This window comes from Hypanus sabinus, chromosome 6 (genome assembly GCF_030144855.1).
Source record: "Hypanus sabinus isolate sHypSab1 chromosome 6, sHypSab1.hap1, whole genome shotgun sequence".
Taxonomy (NCBI): domain Eukaryota; kingdom Metazoa; phylum Chordata; class Chondrichthyes; order Myliobatiformes; family Dasyatidae; genus Hypanus; species Hypanus sabinus.
In genome coordinates this window covers 87,980,029-88,004,072 of record NC_082711.1, presented here as the reverse complement: position 1 = coordinate 88,004,072, position 24,044 = coordinate 87,980,029, and the positions used below count along the sequence as shown (strand labels likewise).

The window sequence follows — 24,044 nt, the reverse complement described above, 5'->3', positions numbered from 1 at the left end:
GAACTCGATGAAATTATATTAATAAACCTTGTTATCGTTTTTTCCCCGCAATTCTGGCATTTTCCCAATAGATGACGCACTCTATATACATTGACCTTTGTTGAGGTGCAGCGTATTACTCCACATTTGCGCTTTGCTCTTTGTTCGGCTCGACCTATTTGTGTGAACAGGCATTCAGCGTCATGAACATCAACAAAGCCAGCCACAGATCCAAGTTAACTGACCAACACCTCAGATCCATCCTGAGAATCGCCACAACAAAACTAAATCCAGACTTTGATGCGCTGGCTAAAAAGGGAGATCAACAACACTGTTCCCACTGAAATTAAAAATAAGTTTCTTCGTTGTGTTATGTAAAAAATGCATTTGAAAATATTTTTTTCAATAAGCCTTACATGTTACATGTCATTTCTGTTAAGTGATGGACATGAGTAGTGCGCAGGTGCACGTACGTTCTCAAAATAAAAAATGCGCTCCAGATCAAATAACACGCTCCGCATACTGGCGTGCTGTCACTGTTCTGTCCTTGTGCTGGTCGTTGTTGAGTTTTGGCACAGGGGACAAATGAATAAGAAGGAGCAGGACAAGCAGACCTGCATCTCCTACCGTTTTTGAAATAAAGACAGTCAGGAGGAGAGTGATGATGATAATATCTTGAAGGATAACAGAATTTTCAGTGCTTTAAAATAATAACTGTTACTATTAAAAAAAGCTGTATTTTATTCATTTAATTTTCAGTGTTTTAAAAGTTATTTCAATAAATAGCTAAATACCATGGGACTTCAAAAACAGATATTTTGTTGTAATGCATTTGTTCATTTTCAATTGAAATTAAAGCACATGTTTTCTACATATCCCATGATATTTTATTTTCTCTTATGAGGTGCATTACCAAAACACTCCGTCCATATGCTCCTGGTCCAGCCCCCCTGTCAAATTTTAGAACCCTTTGTGGCCCACAAGTCAAAAAGTTTGCCCACCCCTGGTCTAGAGTCTTATAAAGGCTCAGCATGATCTCCTTGCTTTTATGTTCAATCTCCCTTGAAATAAATGTATTTGCCTTCTTTATCCACACTCAACCTGTAAATTAACCTTCTGGGAGAAACCATGCTGACTTTGACTTTTTATCATTAATAATCAATAAAAGAGTACAACCCTTTCCCAATCACTAAGATTATGCTAATTGGCCTACAATTTCCTTTATTTTGCCATCCTCCCTTCTTAAAGAGTGGAGCGATATTTGAAATTTTCCAGTACCTAAGATGATTCTTGAAATTTTTGAATTCCATGACAATGCATCCATTATTTTTTTAGCAACCACCCTCAAAACTGTAGGATGTAGTCCATCTGGTTCAGGTGACTTATCCACTTCAAGAACTTTGAGTTTTGTTGAACGTAGATTCTAAGATTTTTTCTAAGATATTGGCGACTAGGTTGGAGAAGGTGTTACCTCGAATTATATCTGTGGACCAAACTGGATTTATTAAAAACTGTTATTCTTCTTTTAACATTAGGAGATTAATGAATATTGTTTACATTCCTTCATAATACTCCAGAATGTGTCATTTCATTAGATGCTGAGAAAGCATTTGACAGAGTTGAATGGCCATATTTATTTACTGTACTTGAGAAATTTAATTTTAGTTCTACATTTATATCTTGGATTAAATTGATATATAATACCCCAGTAGCTTCGGTTAACACTAATAATGAAAGATCTCCCTTTTTTGCCTATTTTGGGGCACCAGGCAAGATTGTCCTCTTAGTCCATTACTATTTGATATTGCTCGAATCTTTAGCAATTGCTATTCGAGAATCAACTAATATTTTTGGCATTACCTGGAGGAATGAGATACATAAACTACCATTATATGCAGATGATTTATTATTGTATATTTCTAATCCTGAGGAATCAATTCCCGCAGTTTTATCTTTGTTGGCTCAGTTTAGTAATTTTTCGGGTTACAAACTGAACCTTAATAAAAGCAAATTGTTTCCTCTAAGTACGCAGGTTCCAATTTATGGATGTTTACCCTTTAAATTGGTTACCGACTATTTTATATATTTAGAGGCTAAAATTAGAAAAAAACATAAGGATTTATTTAAGGCTAACTTTTTACCTTTAATTGATCAGATTAAACATTTATTTACCAATTGGTCACCAATGTCTTTGTCATTGACAGGTTGGATCAATGTTATCAAGATGATTATATTACCTAAATTTTAAAATTACTTCAAGCTGTACCAATTTTTACTCCAAAATCTTTTTTTGATAGTGCTGATTCTAAAATTTCTTCTTATATTTGGCAGAATAAAAATTTGAGGCTAGGCAAAAGGTATTTACAGAAGTCTAAAAGGAGGGTGGTCTGGCACTGCCAAATTTTAGATTTTATTATTGGGCAATTAACATCCACTATTTGAAATTTTGGCTATGGAACTTGGATATAACTTCAAGCCCTCATTGGGTAAATCTCGAATGTAAATTGATGGTACAAGGGTTTTCACTGGGTTCTAGTTAGGGACTTCGCTTCCCTTAACTCCTAAATTGTATGAACAATTAGATAATCCAATAGTTAAGTACACTTTACGAATATGGTTTCAATTTTGGAAATTTTTTTGGTCGAATCAATTTATTTTAGTAAGTTCTATTGTATCTAACTTTCTTTTCATCCCTCTATTATGGACCAAGCCTATTTGACTTGGAAAACTGAAAGTATATTACGATTTTGTGATTTATTTTTGGGTAATTGTTTCATGTCATTTGAACAATTATCTAACAAATATAATGTACCTAGATCCCATTTCTTTAAATATTTACAGTATAAACTACAAAAACTGTATGATATGGACAGTAAAACAGTTTGCATTAACTGTACAGGTGAGAAAACAGTGTGATAAATGTAATCAACTTGATGTGATGTGAAGTGTCTGGGACTTTAAATCAAACTGAGTCAGTTTCAGACAATACCATAGGGACTTCAAGTGGGCAGTCCTGCCAATGATGCTTCCATCATTGGAACATCCTTTACGTTGAACAGTCCTGCGGTACAGCGACACCATCCATACTTCAAAAAATTACGGGTGGCAAGGTGGCATAATAGTTAGCACAACACTTTACAGTAAAGGCAACTTGGCTTCAATTCCTACCGCTGCCTGTAAGGAATTTGTATGCTCTTCCTGGGACTGTGTGGGTTTCCTCCCACGGTGAAAAGATGTATCATTTGTTAAGTTAATTGGTCATTCTAAATTGTCCCGTGATTAGGCTGAGAGTAAATCAGGGGATTGCTGGGTGGTGTGGCTCGTAGGGCCAGAAAGGCTTATACTGCTCTGTATCTCAATAAGTAAGTAAACATAAGAGATTTCATAGTGACTCTAGTGACTCAAGTGAGGATGACAGTGACAAAACAGTGGGAATGACAGTTATGTCTTGATTGGCTCCAATAAAAACAAAGGAAATGAAGGCATGTCAACATAGAAATGGAACCTATGAAAGTAGACAGTTGTTCAACAATCAATCATCTGAAACAGACCAGATTGACAAGTGGTCAAAAGTAGTTCCATTCCTTAAATAGGATAATTTGAAGACCTGGACAGTGCTTGAACATATCAAGAACATATAGCAACAGCATCCATCTGATGGCCTCCAAATTTTGGCCACTATATTGTCTTCTCAGCAAAGCAGACAATTGAGTGAGATAACTGACAATGGCATGAGGAATGATATAAGAGGTAGCTGAATGCCAGTAAGAGGTAGTTGGAAGAACAGGCTCTAGCATACATGAATTACAGGGAAGTAGTTAATTGCAAAGAAAATATTTCTAAGGACGTTTCTGCATATGACAAAGGGTGACAAATACAAGACAGAAGGTATTATATTTGAATGCACACAGAATATGAAATAAGGTAGATGATCTTCTACTACAGTTAAAGATTGGCACGAATGACCTTGTGGATATCATGCAGTCAAGGCTGAAAGAAACTGTTGTTAGGAGCTTAATATCTAAGGGTACACAATCTATTGAAAGGACAGTAAGGTAGGCAGAGGAGGCTCTGCTAATAAAATATGAAATCAAATATTTTAAAAAATGACATAGGATTGGAAGATGTAGAGTCCTTGTGGGTGGAGTTAAGAAAATACAAGGATAAGTAGACACTGATGGAAGTTATTTGCAGGCCTCCAAACAGTAGCCAGGATGTGGTTTACAAATCACAGCAGAAGATAGAAAAAACATGTCAAAAAAACAATGTTACGATAGTCTTGAGGTTTTCAATATGCAGATAAATTAAGAAAATCAAGTTAATGCTGGATCCCAAGAGAGAGAGAATTTGTTTAGTGCCCTAAGGTGGCTTTTTGGAGCAGCTTGTAGTTGAGCCTACTGGGGGATCAGCAATTCTGGATTGGGTGTTGTGTAATGAACTGGATATAATTATGGAGCTTAAGGTAAAGGAACCCTTAGAAAACAGTAATTGTAATATGATAAAATTCCCATGCAATTTGAAAGGGAGAAATTAAAGTCAGATGTATTGGTACTACAGTGGAGAAAAGGGAATTACAGAGGCATAGGAGAGCTGCTGGCCAAAAATGAATGGAAGGGTACACCAGCAGGGATGATGGCAGAGCAGCAACGGCTGGAATTTCTGGAAGCAACTGTGGCCGACAAGGGAAGTCAAAGCCAACATAAAGGCAAAAGAGAGGATGTATAATAGAGCGCAAATTAGTGGGAAGTTAGAGAATTGGGATTTTTTTAAAAAACCAACATAAGGCAACTAAGAAAAACCATGTGGGGAAAAGATGAAATATGAAGATAAACTAGCCAATAATATCAAAAAAATGATGCCAAACTGTTATTCAGATATATAAAGAGTAAAAGAAAGGCGAGTAGCTACTGGTCCAGTGGAAAATGATGCTGGAGAAATTGTAATGGGGACAAGGAAATGCTGGATGAACTGAATGAGTATTTTGCATTAGTCTTCACTATGGAAGACACTACTGGTATACTGTAAGTTCAAGAATGTTCAGGGGCAGAAGTGAGATCAATTGCTATTATTAGGGAGGTGGTGCTTAGAAAATTGAAAAGTCTGAAGGTAGATAAGTTACTTGGACCTGATGGTCTAGACCCCAGGATTCTAAAAGAATAGCTAAAGAGACTGTGGAGGCATTAGTAATGATCTTTCAAGAATCAATAGATTCTGACATGGTTCCGGAGGACTGAAAAATTGCAAATGTTACCCCATTCTTCAAGGGAGGGAGGCAAAATAAAGTAAGTTATAAGCAGTTAGCCTGACAGTGCTTGGGAAGATGTTGGAGTCCATTATTAAGGATGAGGTTTTGGGGTCCTTGGAGGTATGTGATAAAATAGACTGAAGTCAGCATGGATTCCTTAAAGGAAAGGAGAATTGGTGGATGTTTTTAATTTGGATTTTCAGAAAGCCTTTGGCAAGGTGCCCCACTTGAAGCTGCTAAACAAGGTAAGAGCCCAGGGTATTACAGGAAAGATACAAACATGGATAAAGCATTGGCTGATTGACAGGAGACAAAGAGTGTGAATAAACGGACCCTTTTCAGTTTGGCTGCTGGTGGAGTAGTTGTGTTCTACAGGAGTAATTATTGGGACCAATTTTTTTTTACGTTGTATGTCAATAAGTTGGATGATGAAATTGATGGCTTTGTTGCCAAATTTGCAGATGACACAAAGACAGTTGGTGGGGCAGGTAGTGTTGAAGAAACAGAGAGGCTGCAGAAGGACTTAGACAGATTAGGAGAATGGACAAAGGGGTGGCAGATGGAATACACCGTCAAGAAGTGTATGGTCATGCACTTTGGTAGAAGGCAGAAGAGCACAGACTGCTTTCTAAATGGGGAGAAAATTTAAAAATTTGAGGTGAAAAAGGATTTGGGACTCTTCGTGCAATTCCCAAAAGATTAATTTGCAGGTTGAATTGGCACTGAGGAAGGCAAATGCAATGTTAGCATTCATTTCAAGAGGGCTAGAACATAAAAGCAACGACGTAATGCTGAGGCTGTGTAAGGCACTGGTGGGATCTCATTTGGAGGATTCTTAAATAAGGATTGGGCCCCTTATTTAAGAAGGGATGTGTCGACATTGGAGAGGGTTCATGAGAATGATTCCATGAATGAAAGAATTATTATATAAACAGTCACTCACTGGAATTTAGAAGAAATAGGGGGGAGGCAATCTCCTAGAAACCTATCAAATGTTGAAAAAACTAGATAGAGTAGAAGTGAAGAGGATGTTTTCTTTGGTGGGGAGTCTAACACCAGAGGGCACAGCCTCAAAATAGAGGGACATCCATTTAGGACAGAAATAAGGAATTTCGTCAGCCAGAGGTTGTTGAGTCTGAGGAATTCAATGCCATAGGTGGCTGTGGAGGCCAGATCACTGGGCGTATTTAAGGCAGAGGTGGACGGGTTTTTGATTAGTTAGGGCATGAAAGGTTACAGGGAAAAGGCAGGAGAATGGGTTTGAGAGGGAAAATAGAGTAGACTTCATGGGCTAAGTGGCCTCATTCTGCTTCTATGTGTTATGGCCTTATAGTTCCTCAATGATTGAGAGAGGAATTGGAATGGCTGGATGGACTGTTGCTTCTGAAACTGAAGTTCTGGCATCAGGAGACATGGCTCCTGGTACCTCTTTGCAACAGCCAGAATTAAAAGCTTGGACTGAGGCTTGTTAAGTTGGCAGAAGGATGATAAACTAATATCTACAATGATTCTCAACATACTTTCATTGTTACCTAAGAAAGACTTTGGAAACCTACATAGGCAAGGAAGATTACTTAAGGCTGTAGGAACTCTAATTAAGAATGATCAAGTAGTACAAGAACTTCTGGAATTTATACAACTGCCATCAGAAGTTGCTATATTAAAACATAAAAGCCATTCTGAAATGACTACAATGGAAAGCAGTGGAAATGCATTAACGGATTAAACTGTAAAAAGGGCAGCATGGGAAAGAATAAAGGAAATAAAAGAAGTACCCAGAACATATGTAGTGAACCTGGCAACTGGAATTATGGAAATAAAGTTGGACTCTATATCACAGACGAACATATCTGAGAGATGCAAGTCCAATGGTCCAGACAAGAGAAGTGATTCTGGATAGAACATGGTTGGAGGTTAAACAAGATGGTGTATAGTTATACAGTAGTAGCTACACTAAGTTGCTTCCATGTCTGGCACAGCAAATACACTCCCTTGGACACATTGGAGTGCAAAAGATGATGGACAGATACTCCCAATGATGGTGGAATCCAAAGTTAAGGGCACAAGCTTGACAAATATTTGAAAGATGCTTCGCACGTCAGAAAACAAATCCTGAAGCAGTGGAAAAGCTACAACAATTAAGTGCTCCTGCACCATCTGGTCCATTTTTACATTTGCAAGTGGACTACACTTCTCCTCCAAAGTGCTAAGGATACTGATATACACTGGTAATAGTCTACAAGTTTTCAAGATGGGTGGAAGCTAATCCAGCAAGGAAAGCCGGTACCACACATACAGCAAAAGCTCTGATCAAAGGCTATATTCTTAGATCGGGATTGCCATTTTACATCAACTCCGACCAAGGAACACATTTCACTGGGAGTGTTTGCCAGGAATTATGTTGATGGATGAACATTGAATGATCTTTTCATTGTCTATATGAACATTGAATGATCTTTTCGTTGCCTACGTCACCCAGCAGCATCAGGACAGTTTGAACAGATGAATGGATTCTTCAAATGACTAAGTATCATGAGGAAGGCAATACCTTGGCCTACAGCTCTTCTTGTGGTCTTATGTAGCATCAGAGCAACCCAAACAAGAAAACTAATCTAACCCCATTTGAGGTGGTAACAGAGCATCACATGTCACTGCCAGAAGCCCTTGATTTCAGAGAGGCTGATATATACATTATGGTAGATGAACTGTCCAAAGTTGAAAGTACATGCATTATCAAAGTATGCATAAACTATACAACCCTGAGATTCATTTCCTGACATGCAGCCACATAACAAAAAAACAAAAAGATCCCATTTAAAAACAGACCAACAAACACTCAATGTGCAGAGCGAGAAAACAAAAATCGTGCAAACAATAAAAGCAAGCAAACAACATTCAGAATGAAAGTGAGTCCATTGACACAAACTCTGGGGCAGCTGGAGCAGGGCACAGCCTCAGCCTTAGAGCAGTAGAGAACACTGTAAACATTGTGGAGAAGTATGCAGAACCGGCCCAACCCTTACCTCTGATCCCTAAGCCCTGCCCTTTCAATCCCTTCAGCTTGACATTTAAATCGTCCAAACACTGGGTTGTTCCTCACCCTGTTGCATTGACATGCCATGTTCCAGGCCATACTTGACCTTTCCAAATTGGTCCAGTGCGTAGTTCGATCAAACCTTGCTTTAGGTGAATGGGTTCTGAAGTTCCTCCGCAGGCTTCTCTTCACACGCCCCAACTCCGACTCGAATATGCCTTGATCTCACTCCAACCACTTCTCCTTGAATACACCTCGACCTCACTCCAACTTTATGCCACACCCACACACTATGACCCTCAAGTCAGCCTCATCTTTGTCTTTTTGTTACTTGTGGTGATCATTTATCACAATGTTCCACAGAAAAAGTGTTATTAATAAAGTACTTAGTTGTACTTCTTGCTTTATGAGCTGCCAGTAAGCTGTCACCAATCTTCAGTATTGCCACCTTAAAACAAAACCAGTCTGCTTAACAGATATCTGCCATTTGGAGTGATCCAACAGGAGGATACAGCCTGATTCCGGGCAAGTTGGCCTTGTTTAAGAAACAGTATAAGGATGCACTGGGAGCTTGCGGGGAAGATCCCTAACAAGTACAGTTAATTGCCAGCTCGGTGGTTAAATTAGAAGGCAAAAGTAAGTGGATACGCACTAGCCAGTGCAAGTGAGCTAAAGTGGTATCCAATGAGCAAAATCAGCACTTGTGATTGATGTGCTAGTAACCTCCTGCTCACAATGCTCATGCTGTTGGGCTACAGTGAGCAAATCACTAATCATAAGACTATAAGACATAAGTGCAGAATTAGGCCATTCAACCATCAAGTCGGCGCCACCATTCCATCATGGCTGCTTCTGAACCTCACTCAACCCCAAATATCTGAATTCTCACAATACCCTTTGATGCCTTGATAAATCAGGAAACTATCAACTTCCACTTTAAATATACCCATGGACTTTGCCTTCACTGCAGGTTGCGATAGAGCATTCCACAGATTCACTATCCACTGGTTAAAAAAAATCTTCCTTACCTCTGTTCTAAAAGGTCACCCCTCAATTTCAAGGCTATGCCCTGTGGTTCTGGAATCCCCCATCGTAGGAAACATCTCCACCTCCACTCTGTCTAGTCCTTTCAACATTTTGTAAGTTTTAATGAGACCCACCCCCCCAGATTCTTCTAAATTCCAGAGAGTACAGGTCCAAAGCTGCCAAACGCCTCCTCGAATGTAAACCCCTTCACTCCCAGAATCATCCTTGTGAACCTCCTCTGGACTCTTTCCAATGACAACACATCTTTTCTGAGATATGGGGCCCAAAACTGTTGAAAATACTCCAGCTAAAAGACTTCAAGCAGGTCAGGAACTACTGGACATTGTTAACTATACGCAACACACACAAAATGCTGGTAGAACGCAGCAGGCCAGGCAGAATCTATAGGGAGAAGCGCTGTCGAAGTTTCGGGCCGAGATCCTTCGTGAGTCCTGACAAAGGGTCTCAGCCCAAAACGTCGACAGAGCTTCTCCCTATGGATGCTGCCTAGCCTGCTGCGTTCCAGCAGCATTTGGTGTGTGTTGCTTGAATTTCCAGCATCTGCAGATTTCCTTGTGATTGTTAAGTATACAGTGGTATTCAAAAGTTGACCAGGGCTGCTCAAAAATTTCTGTTACTGTGAATAGCTAAGCGAGTAAAAGATGACCTGATTTCCAAAAGGCATAAAGTTAAAGATGACACATTTCTTCAATATTTTAAGCAAGATTACCATTTTATTTCCACCTTTTACAGTTTCAAAATAACAAAAAAGGAAAAGGGCTCAAAGCAAAAGTTTGGGCACCCTGCAGTAATTAGTAACACCCCCTTTGGCAAGTATCACGGCTTGTAAACACTTTCTAAGCCAGCTAAGAGTCTTTCAATTCTTGTTTGGGGGATTTTCGCCTTTTCTTCCTTGCAAAAGGCTTCTAGTTTTGTGAGATTCCTGGGCCGCCTTGCATGCACTGCTCTTTTGAGGTCTATCCACAGATTTTCAATGATGTTTAGGTCAGGGGACTGTGAGGGCCATGGCATAACCATCAGCTTGCGCTGATTTTAAGATGTGTTTAGGATCATTGTCCTGTTGCAGAAGCCATCCTCTTTTCATCTTCAGCTGCTTTACAAATGGTGTGATGTTTGCTTCCAGAATTTGCTGCTATTTAATTGAATTCATTCTTTCCTCTACCAGTGAAATGTTCCCCGTGCCACTGGCTGCAACACAAGTCCAAAGCATGATCTATCCACCCCCATGCTTAACAGTTGGAGAGGTGTTCTTTTCATGGAATTCTGCACCCTTTTTTCTCCAAACATACCTTTGCTCATTGTGGCCAAAAAGTTCTATTTTAACTTCATCAGTCCACAGGACTTGTTTCCAAAATGCAACAGGCTTGTTTAGATGTTCCTTTGCAAACTTCTTGCCTGAATTTTGTGGTGAGGACACAGGAAAGGTTTTCTTCTGATGACTCTTCCATGATGGTCATATTTGTGCAGGTGTCACTGCACAGTAGAACAACACATCACCACTCCAGAGTCTGCTAAATCTTCCTTAAGGTCTTTTGCAGTCAAACAGGGGTTTTGATTTGCCTTTTCAGCAATCTTACAAGTTCTCTCGGAAAGTTTTCCTGGTCTTCCAGACCTCAACTTGACCTCCACCATTCCTGTTAACTGCCATTTCTTAATTACATTACGAACTGAGGAAACGGCTACCTGAAAACGCTCTTACAGCCTTCTCCTGCCTTGTGGGCATCATTTATTTTCATTTTCAGAGTACTAGGGAGCTGCTTAGAGGAGCCCATGGCTGCTGATTGTTGGGACAAGGTTTGAGGAATCAGGGTATTTATAAAGCTTTGAAATTTGTATCACCTGGCCTCTCCTAACGATGACTGTGAACAAGCCATAGCCCTAACAAGCTAATTATTCTAATGATTCTAAACATGATTTAGAATCAAAGGGAGGGGGATATTGTTGGATCTGACTGTCATTTTCTTTGCAGTTTAACTACTAATTATCTGCGTATTTTAAAATGCCTTTGAGTGCGTAACAATTTAATATACCTCTAGTGGCTATATAAAGTGTAACTCTGGAAGCCTCTTAGTTCTTTCATTGGTATTTTTACTGCAGTATTGAATAAGTATTTTCTAATTAGTTGTCTTTTATCTATGGATTTGAATGGAATTTTCCTTATCTTTGGGTACAAAATTAGCTATTTTATGCAAGGCAGGCACCATCTTTAGTTTCTCTCTTCAAGTAGCAGTCCTGTCATTGTCCTGTTCTCTTTGTTCTATCACATCTTAATAAAACGATCATCAAGCAACAAGTTTTATGCCTCATTCCCAACTTCTAAAAGAACACTAGAATTTAAAACATCAGAATCCAACATCTGCAACTTCTCAGCCAGCTCTGCATCCCATCAATGTTTCATTATAAGTTATGATAACCTTCTGCACTATACATACCATCAGCTTTCATGTCATTTACAAACTTACTAACTCGCTCACTTGTTCACCCAAGTCATTTATAAAAATCACAAAGAGCACGGGTACCAGGAACAGGTCCCTGCAGAACACCACTGGTCACTAACCTCCAGTCAGAATACACTCCATCAACCATCAAACTCTCCTTTATATGGGCACGCCACTTTTGAATCCATGCTCCCAACTTTCCCTGGAACCCATGCCTAATGAGTTTCTGAATGAGCCTATCATAGGAAACCTTATTGAATGTCTTACTAAAACCCATATACATCACATCCACCACTCTAACTTTATCAATTCTTCTTGCCACTTCCTTAAAAAAGTCAATCAGGTTCATGAGGCATAACCTTCCCCTTTTTAAGCCACGCTGACTATTCTTAATCAGACTTTGTTTCTCCAAATGCTCATAAATCTAATCTCTAAGAGTCTCCTCCAGCAGCTTACCTGCCCCTGAGGGAAGACTCACTGATCTACAGTTCCCAGGATTATTCCTAGAATCAGAATCACAATCAGGTTTAATATTACTCGTATGTTGCGAAATTTAATGTTTTGCAGCAGTAGTAGTGTTTAATTAAAAGAAGAATTAAAAATATAACTTGCAATAACATATACAGCACTTCAACTTAAATTAAGTAGTGCAAAAAAAGAGCAAAAATAAAAAGCAAGGTAGTGCACATGGGTTCATTGTCTGTTGAGAAATCTGATGGCAGAGTGGAAGAAGCTTTTCTTAAAACATTGAGTGTCTCTCTTCAGGCTTCTGTACCTCCTCCTTGATGGTAGCAATAAGAAAAAGGCATGTCCTGGGTCCTTAATGACGGATACTGCCTTTGAATCAACTTTTTAAGAAGTCTATGATGCTGATAAGGTTAATGTCCGTAATGAAGCTGCCTAAGTTTGCAACTTTCGCAGCTTCTTCTGATCCTGTGACTGGCCCCTGCATAACAGATGGCGATACAACCAGTTAAAATGCTTTTCACAGTACATTTGTACAAATTTGCTAGAGAGTCTTCAGTGATGTACCAAATCTCCTCAAACCCCAAATGAAATATAGCCACTTTCATGCCTTCTTTTTAAATGCATCAATAGGTTGACACTCAGGAACCTGAAATTCTTCACCTTTCCACTGGTGATCCCTTGATGAAGACTGGTATGTATTCCCTCAATTTCCCCTTCCTGAAGTCTACAATGAATTCCTTGTTCTTACTGATGTTGAATGCAAGCTTGTTGTTGCAACACCACTTAACCAACTGACCTATCTCACTACTGTACGCCTCCTCATCACTACCTGAAATTCTGTCTACGATAGCTGTGTTATTGACAAATTTATAGATGGAATTTGAGCTGTGTCTAGCTACACAATATTGAGTGCAGAAAGAGTGGGCTAGCCACACATCCTTGAGGTGTGCCAGTGTTGATTATCAATGAGGAGATCTTATCCCCAATCCACCCAGATTGTGGTCTCCCAGTGAGGAAGTTGAGGATCCAGTTGTAGAGGGAGTTAGCAAAGCCCAGGTATTGAAACTTGTTGATAGAACAGAGGGCATGATGGTGTGGAATGCTGAGCTGTAATCAATAAACAGCAACTTGACATTGTCCAGGTGGTCCAAGGAGAAGTGGAGAGCTAGCGAATTTGCACCACTTTAGATCTATTGTGGCAAGAGGCAAATGTGCAGGACAAGGACCTTGCTTAGGCGGAGTTGATTCTGGCCATGAACAATCTCACAAAGCTCTTGATCACAGTAGATATGAGTACAACTGAGCAATAGTCATTGAGGCAGCACACCCTTCTCTTTTTGGAAACTAGTATGACTGTCAGCCTTTGGAAGCAGGTGGAAATCTTCAACTACAGCAGTAAGAGATTGAAGATGTCCTTTACCACTCCTGCCAGTTGGTTTCAGTGCCCTACTAGGTATGCCAGCAGGGCCTGATGCCTTGTGAGGGTTCACCCTCTTGAAAGATGTTATAATGTCGACCTCCGAGACTGTGATCACAGGGTCACAAGATGCTGCAAGGATTCATACGGGTGTAGTCTTAATCTCCCTTTTTAAGCATGCATAAAAGGCAATTCACGATGGTAGATTTCGCCTTGTAGGATGTAATGATCTGCAAATCCTGCCAGGGCTGATGTGTATCCAATTCCGCCTCTAACTTCAATCAGAATTGTTTCTTCACTCTTGAATTAGCCTTCCATAGGTTGCACCTGGACCTCTTGTATAGTTCTGGATCACCGGTCTTGAATACCGTATATCTAGCCCTCAGCAAACTGTGAATCTCTGATTCATCCACAGTTTTTGGTTTGGGCATGTCCAGTATGCTCTCAAAAGGCACACACTCATCCACCTCAATTTTGATGAAGTCGGTAACAATTGTGACATATTCATTCAGGGTCAAAGATGAATTTCTAAAGATTGTCCAGTCCACCAATTCAAAGCAGTCCTGTAAGCACTGCTCCAACTCTCTTAACCACACACCTTTGTGGTCCTTGCCACTAGACCACAATTACCTTCCCTATTACCCTTCCTGAACAAGGGAATGACACTTGACATCCTTCAATCTACTGGTACTACTCCTGTGGCAAAAATCATTGAGAAAAGTGCAGTAATCTCTTTGTTTGCTTTCTGTAGTAACCCGAGGTATATCCTGCCTGGCCCTAATGACTTTTCTATCCTAAAGGTTTGCAAAATTTTCAAAACATCCTGTTTCTTAACTTCTGTTGTTGCGTTCATTATCAGCAGTAGTGCAGAGCACACATCAGAAGGCTAGCCTTGCAGGATATTGAACTGAACTTCATTGATAATGCTTCTTATACAAAATGTGAACTTACCCATGTGGGAGTGGCTAACTGAGTGACATAGGAATACCACTATTAACTACCACAACATCTTTCCTTCTTGAAGAAAAAGAAAAATGAGGTATGCTCTTCTTGTCTATAGAACTGCATTGAAATTAGTCACTGAAATTGAATAATTCAGTTCACTTTACCCATTGCACATAACTTATGCTCCTGACATAAACATAAAAAAGAATTGCCAACATTATAACAGTCTTTCTCTTTGTTTTTAATGGTCTGTTTTCCTCAGCTATTTCACCAATTTCTTTTCTTTTAAAGAACATTAGAAATCTTTTTCAAAGAACACCAAATCTAACGGAGGTCAGGGTAGACTGCCTGAACACACTAGCAAAGTGAGAGGATTATTCTGCGTCTTTAGTCACTTGCCCTAAGCTATTTATAGAGTATATCTCTGTGATAAACAAACATATCTGTATAGCTTCCTGGAAGTGTTGGAGTGGATGTAGATTCTTGAACAGGTGCATCCATCTCAGGTAGGTGGCGCTCGTCATAAGGATCAGGCCACTGTTTCTTTCTATACCTTTCATGGACACCTGTTCCACCTGATTTGAAGGAAAACTTTTTCACCAGAGTTGTAGATATGTGGAATGCACTGCCTCAGAAGGCAGTGGAGGCCAATTCTCTGGATGCTTTCAAGAAAGAGTTAGATAGAGCTCTTAAAGATAATGGAGTCAAGGGATATGGCAGGAATGGGGTACTGATTGTGGATGATCAGCCATGATCACAGTGAATGGCAGTGCTGGCTCGAAGGGCCGAATGGCCTACTCCTGCACCTATTGTCTATTGATTTCACCTTGTGATGTTCTGATCACAAATGATCGTGGTGCATGCTGCCGGATTATTGTTTCTTCAGTGAATTGGTCTAAAACCCCAACTATTTCACCACTCCTGAATAGAGACAAAGATTGTACTCTGTGTCTGAGATCATGCCTGCTGCTCATTTTCTCACACTGTGTTGTCTCAAAATTTCTCAATTGGTCTAAGTCTGGCGAGTGAGGTTGGGGGAGGGAAAGAAGAACAACAGGCTTGTTCTCAGTCTCCAGCCCATCCAACAGACTGCAGTCATTCACAAGAGGTGTGGAGCGATAAGCTAGCAGTGCTTTGTAGGGGTCTTTTCCCTTCAGTAGGAGACTCTTAACAGTTTGCACTGCTCTTTCCATTTCTCCATTTGCCTGTGGTTACCATCAACAGCTTGCCTGCTGTTTGAACTCAGTTCCTAGCAAAAGCTGAATTGTGGACCATTGTTCGACACAAGTGTCTCTGGCAGCCCATGGTGAGCGAATACAGCTTTCAGGTGCTGTTTAACCGATGCTGAGGATGTACAGGACAGCTTGGACACCTCAACATTCGAAAATGTCTGTGCCTGCAATTTGTCATGTAAAGTCTGGGAGTTCTATATGATAGAGAGGTTTGGCATGAGTTTTGTGAAGTTCTCTGCATGCTTCACATTGCCTTATGTAATCTCCCAGCTGTGTGCTCAGACCAGGCTACCACACAGATTGCCTTGTTCTTAGGTGACAATTTTCAATGCTTTGATGTCCTTGGTGGATTTGACTGATGATTTTGGTGTGCACAAAAGCATAAATGAGGAGTCTGAAGCCCTTAAACAGGATGGTGAGTGTGTCTCTTTCAAGCCAGTAACATCTGAATTGTGAGCTCCTTTTGGAACAGCTGACCACTCATGCTGACTGTATTAAGGACCTTGATGCAGATTTTGCCCTTGTTCAACACAGCATGGATTTCATCCAGTTTACTCTGTGATGCAGGAAAGCTTTCACACACCTGAGCTACAAGGGCAGAGTCAGCTGTCCACTCACTTTTGCATGGCATCCTTGAAACAGTGTCTGGCATTGTGAAAGGTTTGCTGGGGACACGTTCAGTGTCTACACAGTATCACATAAGCCTCATTCCGAATCTCTGCACCGACTTGGAGGTAAGTCATTCAAGTGCTTCAATCTGAGGAGGCTGACAAATGGCTTGTGGACTTTTTCAAGTAGGAATTTAGTGTCTACCAAGTGCAAGTTGAAACGTTCACAGTTCCATACAAGAGCTAGCATCTCCTTTTAAGCATAATGCTGTTTCAGTAACTCTTGATGCATCTGCCAGTTTCCATGAACTACTGCAATTTTGATTGAACACTGTCCCTAGGCCAAAGGAAGAAGCATCTGCTGAGACTTTGGTTGCTTTGCTCAGATCGAAGAATGCTGGTGTTGGCAGAGAAATAAGCTCTGCTTTAAGTGGTGCATTCCAGGTCCAAATGTTTCTCTGAGAGAGGAGATCACATATTGGCTTCCAATCAAATCTGGAACAAACTTTTCCAGCTGATTTACCATACCAAGGAAACTGCGATTCCCTGATACATTCTTAGGTTGTTCCATGTTCTGAACTCCTGTTAATTTGCCTGAATCTGGTTTCACTCCCTCTGAGGATAGTTGGTGTTTCGTTCAGGGTGATTCCATCCTGTTTTAGTTTCTCCAAGGCAGCTTCCACTCTTTTGTCATGTTTCTTACTTGAGCCTCCGAAGATGAGTATATCATCCATGTGGCAGACTACTGCTCTCCTACATCCAAAAATTTTTCATCCTCATCTATTTTGTCACATTTATACATATCTTCATTTTGCCATCTGGCTTGAGAACAGGAACAATATCTGTACACCAGTCAGTAAGTCCATTCTGTACTTCCAGCATCAGCAGAATCTCTTGTGTTTAATCCTACTTCGCTGTGGAAATTCATGTTCAAAAGCTTTACACTACTTCTACCATTGAACCATACTAATTTTACAACCACTTGCCCAACATTCAAGTTACAGCTGCAGAAAGTCCAATTGTTTTATTCAAATAACTTAAGTCCCATACAAAAAATAAATCAATGAAGGCAAAACTCCTATAATTATTTCTACACAAAGAAGACTACATTTATAAACAAAACTGGAAATGATACAGGACCCAATTCACTATCTTGGCATTTTAAAAATATATTTAATTTGTTTCAGAGTTTTACATGTTATTTTTCCACTTTTGAACAAACTTCAGTGATAACTGATATTACATTGCAAATACATCAACATAAGAAATAAAAGTGGAATTGTCCACATTCTAGTAAGATGGTGTCTGATCTTTTCCCCAATGCTACTTTTAGGTTCTAATACCACCTTCCTTGATTTCCTGAATATCTAAAAAAAATTGATCCTTGTCTTGAATATATTCAGTGACCAAGTCTCATCGGCCCTTTTTGGTAGAGAATTCTTATTATTTTCTCATTTGAAGTCCTGAATGCTCAACCTCTTATTTTTAAACTATGACCCTTGATTCTGGATATCCTACCATAGGGAAAGTAAGATTCCTGCATCTATCCAGTTAAGTTGTATAAGAATCTCTTTAAAATGAGATAACCTAACTCTTTTAAATGGAAAATGGTATTGGTCGAATCTACTGATTCTGTTCTGGTAGGACAATATTCCCATCCTAGGAATCAATTTGTAATCCTTGCTCAATCAGAAACACATCCTTCCTGAGGTAGAAGACCTAATCTGCACACAATATTTAGACTGCAGTCTTCCAATCATCTTATTTAATTTCATTAAGCTGCATTCATATTTTCTTGCAAGAGACCAATACACCACTTGCATATAATTTGCATATTGAACTTCCAGCGATTTGATTTTGGCAACACCTTTAAATCTATTACTATTTAAAGGGATTTTAGAATGGAAAATAGCATATACTAAAACCTTGGATCCTCATTGTGACAACTTCTGCCTGAAATCAAGTTGTCACTGATACTATACAAGTTTCAGAGGGCTGGGGAGGTTGGCCTTCTGCATTAGGCCCAACTAAGTACAGGTGCACATCGATTCTGGCTGTTGGGCACATAATACAGCCCAATGAAAATATAGATAATTTGGATAAAGTAAATTCAGAGCCAATTTATCTTTAATAATACTTCTGAGTCAGATAAAAGCTGTCTTTCTTCAGATGTGAATTTGTTAGTGAAATATGCAATCATTTAATACACCATTTTAAAAGTAAGCCTGAAATATTGACTAAAATGTTTATAAACTTGTTGAAAATCCTGCATATTTATAATCTTGTACAATCAAGACTACATCGCTGAACACAGAACTGTACAGCACAGTAAGGCCTTCAGCACAGGATGTTGTGACGAACTTATTAAATTAATAATCAAATGTCTAGCTAAATTAATCCCTGCTGTTTACACAATATCCATATCCTTTATTTCCTGCACATTCATGTACCCATCTAAGAGCCTCTTGAATACCTCTGTTTTATTTGCCACTACCCCTGACAGCAAATTCCAGGCACTCACCACTCTCTGTATAAACTAACTTGCCCCACACATTGTATCTCCTTTGAACTTGCTCCTCTCACCTGAAATACATGCCCTCAGGCATTATTCAACATTTCAACCTAGGGAAAATAATACTGGCTGTCAACTCTATCTATATCTCACATAATCTTATAAACCTCTACCAGATTCCTCTCAGCCTCCTTCAATTCAGAGAAGACAAACTTGGGTTGTTCAATCTGTCCTTCAATTACATGTCCTCAACCTTCTATCACTTCCTAGTAAACTTTGTGAATGAGACTTCTTATCACATCCTCTTTTCATGTACAAAATAAGTTGTAAATTACCTTAAATCTTTGTTTCTCTGGGCTAAGGCTCTCAGAAGATGGTTCTGTTGAGCTGCTAGGAGATGGCAAATTGCTGGAAGAGTTGTATCTTTTTGAACCTTCACCAAACCAGGATAACAGTACACAAGGTGGAATGGAGGAAGATGATTCTCCTGAAATGTTGCTTGTTAAACTTTCCAGTGTATCATTGGAGATCCTGCCATTACAAGTAAAAAAAATCATGAAACTAAACTAAGTGTATATAACCATTGGCAGGCTTCCAAAATTTTATTAAAATACTTCCTTCGCCAATTAATATTGATTTCCACTGTTTTAGTCACAGATAAGAAAAATGCACTTTGCAGGCCATTTCCCAACATTCAAATCTATTGGATGGCAGTGCGACCAATAAATCATGTCCAACAAATATTTATTTAAAACAACTTGCTAAATAAATAGAATTGTTGATCTTCCAATTAATTCTGAAAAAAAAAACTTTACTGGAATTCCAAGGTCTGAAGAGCCAATATTTTGAAAATTCCTCAGCAAATTTACTGGTACCAACATGTCCCAAGCAGCAGTACGTTCCTAATGTCTAGAGAAAATAATTTTGCAGATTAGCTTACATGAGAAATGTGCTACATTCACATGCCAGGATTTGCAAATCTGAACCAAGAGAAACCAGGCCTCACTTTTACAATTAGTGGATGCAAATGCTTCTCATCCCAAAGACACTCCCAAATAATCCTGTGGTGTCTTAGAGTCATAGAACACTACAGCATAGAAACAGGCACTTCGCTCCATCTAGTTCATGCCAAACCATTAACCTGCCAAGTCCAAGAACCTGCACTGAATCATAGCTCTTCATACCCCTTCCATCCATATACCTACCCAAATTCCACTGAAATCAACCCCGCATCCATTACTTGCACTGGTAGCTCATTCCACACTCTCACCACTCACTGAGTGAAGAAATTCCCCCTCATGTTCCCCTTAAACATCTCACCTTTCACCCTTAACCCATGAGCTCTAGACATAGTCTCACCCAACCTCAGTGGAAATAGCTTGCATCTACCCTATTTATAGTCCTCATAATTTTGTATACCTCTATCAAATCTCCCCTCAATCTTCTACATTCCAGGGAATAAAGCCCTTTGCTTGTAACTTAGGTCCTCAAGTCCCAGCAACATCCTTGCAAATTTTCTCTGCACTCTTTCAATTATATTTACATCCTTCTTGTAGGAAGGTTACTCAAATTACACACAATATTCTAAGCGACGCAGACAAAATGCTGGAGGAACTCAGCAGGCCAGGCTGCATCTATGGAAAAGAGAATGGTCGACATTTTGGGCTGAAACACAATACTCTAAATTAGGGAGAAGCGATGTCGATGTTTCGGGCTGAGACCATTCGTCAGGACTAACGGAAAGGAAAGATAATATCTTTCTTTTCGGTTAGTCCTGACGAAGGGTCTCGGCCCGAAACATCGACATCGTTTCTCCCTATAGATGCTGCCCAGCCTGCTGTGTTCTACCAGCATTTTTTGTGTGTTGTTGCTTGAATTTCCAGCATCTGCAGATTTCCTCGTGTTTGCACTCTAAATTAGGCCTCATTAACATCTTAAATAATTTCAACATAACACTCCATCCCCTATACTCAACACATTGATTTATGAATGCCAATGTGCCAAAAGCTTTCTTTACAACCCTATCTAACTGTGATGGCACTTTCAAGGAATTATGGATTTGTATTTCCTGATCCTTCTGTTCGACAGTTCTTCTCAATACCCTACTGTGCACTGTATAAGACCCACCCTGGTTGGTCCTTCTTGACCAATCTCCCATGCAAACTTTGCCGAAGGTCTTGCTAAAGTCATGTAGCCAACATCCACTCTCTTCGCTTCAACTTTCCTGATAACTTCCTTGAAGAACTCTATAAGATCAGTTAAACATAACTTACCACAAAACAAAGCCATGCTGACTATCTCTAATCAGTCCCTGTCTATCGGAATACTTGTATATCCAGCCCCTTAGAACACCTTTCAGTAACTTTCCCCCAACTGATGTCAGGCTCACTGGCCAATAATTTCTTGATTTATTCTGAGAGTCTTTCTTCTTAACCAAAGGAACAACATTAGCTATCTTCCAATCCTCTTGCACTTCATCTGTGGCTAAGGATGTTTTTTTATACCTCCCCTAGAGCCCATGCAACTTTTTAACTAGCCTCCCACAGGGTCCAAAGGAACACCAAGTCAGACCCTGGGTATTTACTCGCCTAATTTGCCTCAAGATAGCAAATACCTCCTCCTCTGCAATATATATAGGATCCCTGACCTCAATGCTATATTGCTTCACATTTATAGACTCTGTGTCCCTCTCCTGAGTAAATCCAGATGCAAAACAAAATTAAGGTCTCCTCCATCTCTTCCAGCTCCATGCATTGATTATCACTCTGATCTTCCAGAGGAACAATTCTATCCCTTGCTATCCTTTTGCTCTTAATAGATCTGTAGAAGCTCTTGGGATTCTCCTTCACCTTGACTGCCAGAGCAACCTCATGCCTTCTTTTAGCCTTCCTGATTTCCTTCCTAAGTGTGCTCTTGCATTTTTAAAAATAATCCTCAAGTACCTTCTTTGTTCTGTCTGCCTATACCTGCTATGTACCTCCACCATTTTCTTAACTGGGGCATCAATCTCTCTCAAAAACCAAGATTCCCTAGATCAGTTATTCTGCCAGGAACATACAAACTCTATTCTCAAAATTTCACTTTTGAAGGTCTCCTACAGAAAACAGCCTGTCCCAATCTACACGTGTTAGATCCTTTCTGATACCATCAAAATTGGCCTGTCACCAATTTAGAATTTCAACCAGAGGACCAGACCTATTCTTTTCCATAATTTTCTTGAAACTAATGCCATCATGATCACTAGAGCTCACCTACACAAACTTTTATCACCTGCCCTATCTCATTCCCTAATAGGAGATCCAGTTTTGCACTCTCTCTAGTTGGCACTTCGATGTACTGATGAAGGAAACTTTCCTGAACGTATTTGACAGAATTTTCTCATCCAGCTCTTTTACAGTATGGGAGTGCTAGTCAATATGTGGAAAGTTAAAATCACTTACTATTACAACCTTATGTTTGTTGCAACAGTCTGGGATCTCTCTACAAATTTGTTCCTCTAAATCTCATGAACTGTTGGGTAGTCTATAATATAGCACTATTAACATAGTCGTATCTTTTTTATTCCTCAGTTGTACACAAAAAGCCTCACTAGACGAGCTCTCCAGTCAGTCCTGACTCAGCGCTGCTGTGACATTTTCCCCGACTAGTAATGCCACCACTCTCCCTTTAATCACTCCTGTTATATCACGTATAAAATAATGGAACCCCAGAACACTGAGCTGCCAGTCCTGCCCTCCTGCAACCAAGTCTCACTAATGGCTACAATGTCATAATTCCATATGCAGATCCATGCCCTAAGCTCATCTGTCTTTCTACAATACTCCTTGCATTGAAATATACGCAGCTCAGAACATTAGTCACAACAGATTTTGTATGTAGGCTTAACAACATCTTTCTCCACAAGCACTCTGCTATCTGTTCTGGCACTCTGGTTCCGAATCCCCTATAACTCTCGTGTAACCTCCACCCCCCCAACATTGCAGTATTAGCAAATCTTTCCACCAGGATATTAGTCCTCCGCTAGCTCGATGCAAGCCATCCCTTCTGTATAGGTCCCACCTTTTCCAGAGCAGAGCCCAATGATCCAAAAATCTGAAGCCCTCCCTCCTGCATCTACTCTTTGGCAATGTGTTATCTTCCTATTTTTGGCCTCACTAGCACATGACACAGCTAGCAGTCCTGAGATCACAACCCTGGAGGTCCAATCCTTTAAATTAGCACCTAATTTCCTGAGCTCACTTTGCACGAGTTCATCTCTCCTCTTCATTGGTACTGACATGGGTCACAACTTCTGGCTTGTCAACCAACCACTGTGATGCTGTGGACTCAGTCCAAGCTGTTCCTGGCCCTGGCACCCAAGAAGCAACAAACCATCCAGCAATCTCATTCTCATCCACAGAACCTCTTTTCTGTCGCCTTAACCAAAAAATCTATCAGTACAGCTTTCCTCCTCTTCTCCCCACCCACCTCTTCCCTTCTGAGCTATAGAGCCAGACTCAGACTCCGTGCCAGAGTCCTACTGTGGCCTTCCTCTGCTAGGTAATTCCCCCCAACAATATCCAAAGAGATATACTTGTTGTTGAGAGGAATGGCTATAGGGGTACTCTGCACTGGCTGCCTAACTTCTGTCCCCATTCTGACAGTCAACCAGTTACCTGTGTCCTGCACCTTTGTAAAAGTCCCTGTGTATGTCCTGTCTATCAACCCCTCAGCCTCCCGAGTGACCCAGAGTTCATCCAGTTCCACCTCCAGCTCCTTAACATGGTCTGTTGGAAGCTGCAGCTGGATGCACTTATTGCAGGTGTAGTCATCAAGGACATCAAGGTCTCTCTACAATCCCACATCCCACGTAGAGGTATACAGAATTATGAGGGGTATAGATAGGATAAACACTAGCAGGCTTTTTCCACTAAAGTTGGGTGGAACTACAACTAAAGGTCATGAGTTAAGGGTGAAAAGTGAAAACTTTAAGGTGAACTTGAGGGGAACATCTTCACTCAGAGGATTGTGAGAGTGTGGAATGAGCTGTCTGCCAAGTGGTGCATGCAAACTCCATTTCAACATTTAAGAGAAGTTTGGATAGGTACATGGATGGTAGGAGTATGGAGGGCTTTAGTCC

General features: G+C 40.1%; 1 protein-coding gene and 1 long non-coding RNA gene across 8 annotated transcripts in view; one reads left to right on the top strand and one right to left on the bottom strand.

The window, feature by feature from the left end:
• Positions 1 to 24,044, bottom strand: part of ppp1r9a (protein phosphatase 1, regulatory subunit 9A) — a 237,037-nt gene that overhangs the window by 40,628 nt on the left and 172,365 nt on the right. For 6 of the 7 annotated variants that reach the window (XM_059972572.1, XM_059972573.1, XM_059972574.1 and 3 more), the window contains one exon: positions 19,261 to 19,456. In XM_059972572.1, the coding sequence (XP_059828555.1) occupies positions 19,261 to 19,456 (196 nt within the window). Of the gene's footprint in view, positions 1 to 9,983; positions 12,690 to 19,260; positions 19,457 to 24,044 lie in introns of those variants that run through there. The other variant, XM_059972577.1, reaches the window with a different exon arrangement.
• The window catches only part of LOC132395674 (uncharacterized), a 44,863-nt gene that overhangs the window by 17,337 nt on the left and 3,482 nt on the right, over positions 1 to 24,044 (top strand). The gene's annotated exons all lie outside the window — the stretch shown is intronic.